At 42.0% G+C, this 10,387-nt stretch overlaps 1 protein-coding gene across 1 annotated transcript in view; it reads left to right on the top strand.

Moving 5' to 3' along the window:
* Positions 1 to 258: 258 nt before the first annotated feature.
* The window catches only part of Atf7ip2 (activating transcription factor 7 interacting protein 2), a 46,608-nt gene continuing 36,479 nt past the window's right edge, over positions 259 to 10,387 (top strand). The window contains exons 1-2 of the mRNA XM_032913695.1: positions 259 to 342; positions 8,585 to 8,739. Coding sequence (XP_032769586.1) covers positions 8,595 to 8,739 — 145 coding nt within the window. The 5' untranslated portion in view covers positions 259 to 342; positions 8,585 to 8,594. The remainder of the gene's footprint in view (positions 343 to 8,584; positions 8,740 to 10,387) is intronic.

The raw sequence follows: 10,387 nt of genomic DNA, 5'->3' as shown, positions 1-10,387 counted from the left end.
AAAAGGTTTCATTAGTAATAATTTCCCAAACACCATTGAAATCTTCGCGCCACGCTTCCCTCGCCCGCTTGCCTCACAGGCCCTGTTGAGTGGGCTGCCAGAAGCTCCGGGTCAGGCGAAGGAGGCGCTCCTTCAGTCAGTTTACCTTTCCCTCAGCCGCGCTGCTCCCCGCCCACCGCCGCTGTGATTGGCTGAGCTCTCTTATATTCGCGCTGTCATTGGCTGGCAGGCGGCCCGAGGGCGGAGGGAGGGAGATTTAGTCTATCTCCGGCCCAACCGGGGGTCATTTTGTCTGGGGTCTCAGCTCTCGCTGAGGGCTTCTGAGGACCGGCGGCGCTCTAGGTACGTTGGGGGCGGCCGGCCCAGGATGGCTGAGAGGCAGTTGGCGTAGCGGCCGGCTTCTTGGCGGCGCTCGGCCCGCGGAGACCGGTTGAGGTGTGCACCCAGGTGCCCAGCCGGACCTGGAGGGTACTGGCCCTGTGGAGCGCAGAGGTAGCCGGGGGCGGGGAAGCCGGAAGCGTAGGCGGGCCTCATCCTGAGGTAGAGGATGCGGGTGGGGGTGGGGAACTGGCTAGTGCTTTTTGCGCGTGCTCTCCCAGGTACTACAGGTGAACTGATGAGGTGCAGCCCATTCCCATTGTCTGTGTCAGGTGAGCAGGTACCGTGATGGGGTCGTTTTGCTCTGGGGAAAAAAAAATGCAGCTTACGGTTCTGAGTTGTGTTAGGCGGACAGACAGAGGGAGAGTAGAACGTTTGGACTAGTTTGCTAATAAAGACTGGCTCTCGGAGCTTGCTAGGTGGCCTTCTGGAGTACCTGATGAAAGACACGCCGCCCCCACCTCATCAAGTCTGAATTAGTCCCATTTTGTGGAACTTTTATTCACCACCCGTAGGACTACCCCAGGAAGAGGAGCGGAGGAGCAACCAGACCTTCAGTTTGTTTTAAGGTTTTAAAGGCGAAGAGGAGCTCAGAAAGGCAGCTATGGGCGTTGGCAGGGAGCAAGCAAGCATCGTTTACAGAAGCCGACAGACAGCAGTCATGCTGTCAGGCAGTTCGCATAGCCTTATGGTCATAGACACATGGTATAGAAATTTATGGCTGGTCTACAGTGATCCCATCACTGTACCTGCCCACCTGACACAGACAATGGGAATGGGCTTTACCTCATCAGTTCACCTGTAGTTCCTGGGAGAGCACGCAGCAAACACCACTAACCAGTTTACCCAATATATTTCTAGCAAAGTTTTTGTTTTTATTAGTACATTCACTAGGTGCTATAACTATAGTTCTGTAGCCCACTATAATGGGACATAGGGAATTGATGCTGAACTCCTTTCAGGTAGAGGTTGATTTTTAAGGTGTCTAAAAACGGGGGAAAAAAAAGGAGCAATTTCTTACTCGTCTTATCTTTTTCCAATTTTGGCAAACAAGTTAAAGAATGTGTCTCAACCAAGGAAACAACAAAAGTCTCTGCTTAAAAAACTGACTTCTGGGGTTGGGGATTTAGCCCAGCGGTAGAGCGCTTGCCTAGCAAGCGCAAGGCCCTGGGTTCGGTCCCCAGCTCCGAAAAAAAAAAAAGAAAAGAAAAAGAAAAAACTGACTTCTGTCAGGTACAATTTAAAATCCCAGCACTTGGAAAGCAGAGGCATTCAATCAATCAAACGTGAAAAGCAATGAGCTGGAAGATTAATTGCATGCATTGAATTTAAGTCTTGTGACTGTTGCCTTTTATCTTTTTTCGTCTCTCAATATTTTTTTAAAAAGATGAATCTAACCTTAAATTTGTCTCCCTAACAGTACAGATCTAGATAACTATATTCAAAGATTAACTCCTACCTCAGCAGAAATATGTAAGCAGTGCATTTTTAAAATATATTTAACAACTAATGCACTTTAGGTAACTCTTGGATATTTTGGCTTACTTTATTTACCCTGTACTTGATGTCAGTCTTCAATTCCATTATATTTCCTTGCAAATGTTTCAGATTTGGTAAAGTTAATAGTCCCTTCATCTCTGCATGCATCTATACCGCAGTTCTCTGATAATAACGAAAATACTGTGTTTGTGTGGGCATATATATGTCCCTGCTCATGTGTGGAGATCAGAGGGAGACTTTTGGGTTTGCTGCTTCTAAATTCTAGGGATCAGCCTTGCATGGCAAGGTCTTTTACTTTCTGAGAATTAAACCAGGACCTATCCTATAACACACATAAAAATAAAGTTGGATCGTTTTTTCTCATCGTTATAAGTATAGTTAAGCCATTCTGTACTTATGCAGTATCTAAAGAGAAAACCATGAGATTTTAGGAGCTAAGGGTTGTATATCCAGCCACTTCAGGGTAAACTGGTAGGATCATAATTGAAAGACCTACCTGAACACTACAGAGTTTGTTCAAGGTCAACTTGGGCATCATAGACTTGTCTCAATAGAAAAAGCTGAGGACATAGCTTAGTGGTAGGGTAGAAGCCTAGCATAAATGAAACTGTATTCGATCCCCAATATACAAACACTCCCACCAAATTTGAGGGGGAGGATGATTAGATATGATTTTAAGTTTTGACTGTGTAGTTATAGGTGTGAGTAAGGTTTGTGGTTCTAAATCTAGTCACCAGCTGAATAGAGCACTCACTTCTAAATTTAATTTCCATTAATGTACCTCTGAGGCAGCACTGTTTTTAGTACTGTTGTGATAAATTGATACAGCCATGGTAAAAGTTGCTGTTCTAGTACTCTATTTCTTTTTGCTCTAATCATACAAAGGTAGAAAAAAATTTAATTGGGAGCCCTTTGTTGTGTGGCACTCTTTTAATTCTAGCACTTGGGAGATACAGGCAGATCTCTTTGAGTTCCTAACAGGCCTAGTCTACATATCAAGTTCCAGGCCAGCTGGGGATACATAATGAGACCCTGTCTTAAAAAGAAAAGAAAACAACCAAACCCCAGTGCCCCATAAGTGGTGATTCATGCTGTAAAACCAGAGCTTAATAAGGAGTTGTAGCAGGTCTGCTGCAAGTTCTAGGGTAGTCTGGCATACATGAAGTCTTGTCTCAAAAATAGAAGATACAGGAACAAAACAAATTGAGTTCCTCCATGCTACTCAGAAGTAGCTACTTTCCTGCCTCTGTTTCCTGAGTAGTGTGATTGCAAGTCAGCTGTTCTTTGGAGGTACAGTCTTATATATACTCCAAACTCTTTATTAGGAAAGATATGGATGTGAAACCTACAGGGCCAACTGGACGAAAAATGAAGAGATAGAGCTGAAATTGAAACTGAAGAATTGTGATGTGCTTTAAATTCCAGATTTATTGACCAGATGTAATAACATTTATCTTTAATCATAGCACCTAGGAAGTAGAGGATGTCAGATCTCTGAATTCAAGGCCATTCTGTATTGCAGGATTTTAGATCACGATGTGAACCCTGAGATTGTGTTATTTACTGGAAAAACAATATTTCTGGTTGTGCTGTGGCTCAGTCCTTAGCACATACCTTTACTCTCTCTGACTGAAGTACATACAAGTTTTTAGTATACACTCTTAATCCCTAACAATAAAGGTAAACTTAGTTTGTAGAAGGAAGCAGCCGAGGTTGGAAAGTGATGTCTAATTGAGTGGCAGACATAGTGATGAGTCAGAGGAAGATTTGACAGAATGAGTCAGAAACAGAGTATGGTCAACTCTGATAAGAAAAACCAAGAAAAAAGAAAGAGAAAAGAGGTAATTTTACCAGGATAGTTTTACAGAAGCAGGTTGAAGAAAGAACAAGTTAGACATAGGTGAAGACAGAATGAGCCAGAGACTAAGAAGGAGCCAGACAGTTAGAGCAGATTGTCAGTGTTACTCTATAAGGGCAATATAAACCTTGGGATTGGGTAGGGGGTCTTGAGGGTGAGTGTACATCATTGGCTGGGACTGAAATGCTGGGAATGCTTCATTTGCATGAAGAGTAATTCTGGGTGCTTGCTGGATGTCCTTATAGGAAGAGAGAAAGTTTAACTTGTAATTTGGCAATTATGCTACAGGACTACCTCAAGGGTGGCAGAGGTGGTGTTGTAAGGCTTACATGTGGTGGGATATGCAGGCCCAGAGCAAGGAGGAAGCAGTCCTATTTCTGCCAATCTCAGGATTAGATTTTCAGGGTTTGGATGTCTTGACCTCACTCTTGCTCCCAACTGACTCCCCAAGTCACACCGCTTTCTGACCTTACAGTATACATATATATACTCAGATACACACATAAAAATATTTAAATTGTAAAATAAAATTTAAAATAGGTACAGAAATCTAGAATCTTGGCATTTTACTTTATTGATAGCTAGAAGTTCATGAATAGCACAGTTAAGTAAATTAATTTCATTGGACCATATATGTATATTTACCACATAATATATGTCAAAAGCTTTCCTGGGGAGACAAAACACTCAGGCCTACTCAACACAGGTAGGGAACCCATCACAGACCAAAATATGGATACCACCAAAGTCCAATTTGGTGAACCACTGAGTTTTATTGGGGTTACTTACAGGAATATGGGTTCAGGGTTACTTATAGAAATGACTCAAAGATGGCTAAATCATCAAAGGCCACTCCAACATGGCTTATAAATTGCATTTAAACGGAGAGAGTTTAATTTGATGCTGTTGAAGAGGCTCCATGCTTGAAAACAACCTACTGTGAAAGTATTTCCTCAGATTGTGACACCAGAGAATATGGAGGCCACTAAAGATTTGGCAAAACACTCATATATGTAAAAGTAAAAAAAATTTTAAAAATATTCCAAAGAAATAGCTACAGTTGTATGCTGTGCTGATACATGAAACAGAAAAATTCCCAAAGAAACACAAATTATTAAAACTGACTGAAAAAAGAAAACTTGCATAGGGCTCTAACAATAGATAAGATTGAGTTAGGAAGGACCCAAGTCAAATTATTGCATTGTTCACTTTATCTTTTTCTTTTTTTTTAAATAAGGGGAATGATTGTATATGAGGTCAGTAGATTATGTAGACTTTAGGTCAGTTTGGTGTTTGATATTTATTTGCAAGGTGTCTCAATTACATACACACTTCTCTCTGTTGAGCAGGTTCTACTCCTTTTGTGAGCTTTCCTTGGCAGATAGCTCATGGCTTTAGCACCTTAATATCCTGGAGTCTCAGTGCAATTCAGAGTTTTCTTTCATAGCTGCAGGAAATGGCCCCGTAAGGCCTCCATGTAGGGACTCCTTTGCCAAATGTCTGACCTCAGTGATTCTCCTTAGCAGCAGAGGAAGATTCCCACCCCCTACCCCTATCTCCTGTTTCCTTCATGATTCTGAATACAGAACCCCATAGCCAGAACTACCAAGTTCAGCTGCCTGCTTGAGATGAATCATTGCTCCATTACTGTATATAATATTTGGTTTGTTGTTTCTTTTAGGAACAACGTGTCCCGTTCCCCCCCCCACCCCCCGAATCAGGACTGTTTCTTTTACAAGTTGCAGGATTAGCTGTATACAAGTTGCAGGATTAGCTGTATAGGGTCTTGTCCGGAAAGAGGGCACACTCCCCTTATTCCTTTCACAGCAGGTCTTAATCTCTTTCAGCATAAATCTTGGCTCCAAAATTGAATTCCCTGGCACTCTTTTTGATTCATGGGGTACATTTTGTATTTCCTTTTTTATTCAAACAGTACACTTTTAAATTTCTTCTTGCCTGTCCTGTGCCTTTCCATTGTAAACCTGTCTAAGAATGATGACAAATAACCACTCAATAGTTATTATTAGGCTGTCTTGAAATTTCCTCTGCCAGGGAAACTAGTCCATAGCTTTTTTTTTTTTTTAAATATTTATTTATTTTATGTATAAGTACACTATAGCTGTCTTCAGACACACCAGAAGAGGGCATCAGATCCCATTACAGATGGTTGTGAGCCACCATGTGGTTGCTGGGAATTGAACTCAGGACCTCGGGAAGAGAAGTCAGTGCTCTTAACTGCTGAGCCATCTCTCCAGCCCCCAGTCCATAGCTTTTTAATTTGGCCTCAGGAAGATTCTTAGGATATGGACAAAAAGCAGCTACATTCTTTGCCAAAGTATCATAAGCATAGTTTCTGGCCCAGTTGCTAATTTGTTCCCCTAAGAAACCTCATATGAACCTCCAGTAGTCCACATTGCTCTCAGCACTACTATCTTCCAAGTTCCTACTAGAATAGTCTATTAAGCCCCTTGAGTTCTTTGTCCAAAGTCCTCCAAAGAACAGCATGATCAGGCCTGTGTCATCAATACCCCACTCCTGGTAACTTTTCTTAGTTTTCAATTGCTATGATAAGACACCATAATCAAGGCAATTTATAAAATATGTGTTTATTTGGAACTATAGTTACAGAGGTTTGAGTTGATGATCACTGGAGAGCATGGGAGCATGCAAGCAGACATTACACTGGAAGAGTTCTTGGAATGTCTTGGATTTTTGAAACCTCAAAGCCCACTTCCAGTGATATTCCTCCTCCAATAAGGCTACTCAATCTATCCAAAACTTTCTGTCAACTGGGGACCAAGTATTCAAATGTGAGCCTATGGGGGCCATTCTTCCCCACCCCCCCCCTCCCCGGAGCTGGGGACCAAACCCAGGGCCTTGTGCTTCCTAGGCAAGTGCTCTACCACTGAGCTAAATCCCCAACCCCTATGGGGGCCATTCTTATTCAAACTACCATATCAGTATTTTTGCTGGTGGTTCATGTTTGTAACCTCAGTACTAGAGAAAGAAGATAGGAAGATCCCAAAATTCTTTCAGCCAGTGTAGCCTGTTAGTTTCTCCTGTAGCTAAGATGCCTGTTAGTCTGTGTGGTTCCATGTCTCATTCTGCTGCTAGAGTGTGAAAACACCACTGGGCAGCTGAAATTGCAGAGACACTAGGCTACATTTACCCTGTGCAGCAGAGGTAGGGTGCTGGGCTTTAGAGAAGCACTGATAGACCACTCGGAGAGGGAAAACACAGCCTAAGATGTGGGAGACCTAAGCTGAGGTTTCCTTACTCCAGGAAATCCAGTTGCCACTGAAAAATCACATAGAGGAGTCGGGGGGGGGGGGCGTGCCTGGGCCTGTGATGAGGAGTCTGGGCCAGGGGCTCCCAAACTCCTGGCCATCCAGACACAGCAAGGTCTAGGAGATCTGGAAATGGAATTAGGTCCTTAGACAAGGACAAGCTGGGCTAGGGGTATTGAAACTCTGGCTTAGCTCATTTGCAATTGCCCTTAGCTTAGCAGCGGTTGTCTACGAGTGCAGAGGGGTCTTCTGTGGGAGGCTTAGACAGCTTGGCTCTGTAGACCAAAGCCTTCTCCCTGCTGTCCATGGTAGTTCTTTATGAAAAAGACAGTCCTTAGTTCCAACCTGTTTATTGATTGTTCATTGTGGAAAATGGGTGCATACCACCTCCTCAGAGTTATGGACCAGAGATTAAATACCTTTTACTGGAAGAAATGTCCGGGAAGGGAAGCTTATTGGCTAAACCCTCAGGGCTTCTAGATATCTCATTAGCATAGAGAACTCTTGTTAGAGTTCATAGAGAACATAGCCTATGTGGGAAGTGTGGCACTTGTTACAGGCCAAGAATTGGTAGGTAGCAAGAAGCTCTGCCTACTGTCTCAGGTAGGTGGCTGGGTGCTGGGGACTCTGAACCTGCTCAACATTACCAACTTTCCTGGCACAGTCCACTGTCCCACAAGTCTGGTATCACCATGTCAACCTGTTCTGTGCCTGAGGTTTCTTACCTACTGGGGAGCTAGGTTAGACAGGTACACTGTTTCCTACTTTCTTCTTTTTTTCTTTTTTTTTTGGTTCTTTTTTTCGGAGCTGGGGACCGAACCCAGGGCCTTGCGCTTCCTAGGCAAGCGCTCTACCACTGAGCTAAGTCCTCAACCCCTCCTACTTTCTTCTTTATCAGCTTACTCCATATACTTGATTTTTAGTGAATATATGGACACACTTTTTTTTAAAAATATTTATGTAGTGAATACACTGTCACTCTTCAGACATACCAGAAGAGGGCATCAGATCCCATTACAGATGGTTGTGAACCACCATATGGTTGCTGGGAATTGAACTCAGGACCTCTGGAAGAGCAGTCAGTGCTCCTAAAGTAGGTTTTTTTCCCCTTAATAATATTACTCCTTTTGTTCTTTGTCCAGATGACACTTCTGAAACAAGTCAAATGATTGTATGTGAAGTTTTTTTTTTGTTTTGTTTTGTTTTTTTTTGTTCTTTTTTTCGGAGCTGGGGACCGAACCCAGGGCCTTGCGCTTCCTAGGTAAGCGCTCTACCACTGAGCTAAATCCCCAGCCCCGTATGTGAAGTTTTTTTTTTCTGGTTTTGTTCCTGTCCTCTTGGTAATACTGTCTTCGTCATAGTATGACCTATTTAAAATCTTAGATCTAATTATTTTTGTCTAGACTATAACTTTCAAATAGAAATAAATATGGAGAGATAGTCTCAGTATTAATATTATAATTATTTCACTGGGAAAATGCATTTAAATCTTGTTTTGTGTTTTTGTTTTTGTTTTTGTTTTTTTTGAGACAAAGTATATTATATATACCTTAAATTCTAGGATATGAAATATGGAAAGTCCAGACAGAAAAAGACGGAAGGTTTTAAAGGCCAAGAAAACAATGCCTACAAGTTGCCGGAAGCAGATGGAGATCCTGAACCAGTCAAAGAATGTTGAAGCTCCAAAAACAACAGTTGTGACTAATATTCCAAATGGTAACCAGAGTTTAGGTACTGGGTTTATAGCTAGCAAGTGTACTCCTTCTGAACATGTCGATTCCTCATTTTACTCTTTGATAATTCAATATTTTCACAGAAAAGTATAGCATTTTCCCATAATTTAATTAAAATAGGAGAAGTTGTTTCAGAAACAATCAGGAAACACTGACGAACAGGTTGTGTGTCCTTACACAAAGCCAAGGACAACTATTGACTCCTCCAGCAAATACTCCACACAAGAGGCAGCAGAGTTGCAGAACACTTCTGAAACTCATTTTATTTTTTTAAGATAGATTTATTTATTTATTTATTTATTTATTTATTTATTTATTTATTTATTTATTATATATGAGTACACTGTACCTGTCTTCAGACACACCAGAAGAGGGCATCAGATCTCTTTACAGATGGTTGTGGGCCATCATGTGGTTGCTGAGATTTGAACTCAGGACCTCTGGAAGAGCAGTCAATGCTCTTAGCCTTTGAGCCATATCTCCAGCCTCTGAAACTCATTTTAACCAGGAGTTGAATGTATCAAGATCTTTTTCTGGACATGAAGAGAAATAAAATTTTACACTAAAAAGTTGGTGACCATCTGTTAAATTGAGTGCTGTAACTCAGAATACTTTGGATAACAAGAAAATCAACAAAATGGTTTCCAGTTTAGAAGTGAATGCTACTTCAGAATCTCATGATAAAAATAAAAGTTATGCTTTAAGTTCAGACTCTTGAGAAAGCACCTAACTTGAAGAATTCAGTCTGCTCTAGTAATTGTGCTGGTGCCAGTTTGAAAACTAAAGAGTATAGTGGAAGCTGTCACTGGCGTTTAAATTGTAAAATATGCATACTCAGCGGCAGTTATGACTTGGCCTTGATAGGGGCAACAGTAAGTGTGTGCCTCTGTGTCTTTTGGAGAAATTCAAATAGTCACTTTCCTTAAGGGGATTTTAAAGTCTCAAACATACAAAAAAAGGGAACATACAGATAGGATAAAAGCTAAATGATGGCTGTTTTCACACTGTTTTGCCTGTGAACTGTTCTTGACTCTGATATGAAAAGATATTGTTGCTAAAGGAGAAAGTTATAGCTAGTCACTGTAATTATTAGCTTTATCCCCAACGCTAGAGTGGACAGCAGGCAGGACCAAATACTGTTGAAAAGAGCTCTTCGGAGTCTGGGGTTGTGTGTAGCTCAGTTGATACGGTGCTTGCTTATTGGATATGAAACTCTGGGTTCAGTCCCCAGCACCACAAATTGAGCATTGCGGCACATGCCTGTAATCCAGAGCACTAAGGAGGTAGAGACAGAAGGATCAGAAGTTTAAGGTCATCCTCTGCTACATAGCAAATTCAAGGCCAGATAGGGCCACATGAAACGACAACAAACCTTTCTATCGTGTGGGCAGGTTAAAATTAAAGCCGAAGAAAAAGAAGTGGGAGAGATACAGAGGAGGGCAGCCTGGTCGGTCAGTGTGTGTCTGCTGTATAATCGTTGAGTCACCTCTGAGTTTTGAAACAGCTTATTTCCATGTAAGTAGGTTGCACAAGCTAGAGAGCTGACTTCGTGATGGGAGCACGGCTGCTCTTGTGGAGGATGCAGGTGTGATCCAGCACTCTGAGGATGGCTTACAACCATTTGTAACTCT

This window comes from Rattus rattus, chromosome 9 (assembly GCF_011064425.1).
Source record: "Rattus rattus isolate New Zealand chromosome 9, Rrattus_CSIRO_v1, whole genome shotgun sequence".
Classification (NCBI taxonomy): Eukaryota; Metazoa; Chordata; class Mammalia; order Rodentia; family Muridae; genus Rattus; species Rattus rattus.
Note: the sequence above shows the minus strand (reverse complement) of the source record. Positions and strands in the feature narration are given on the sequence as shown.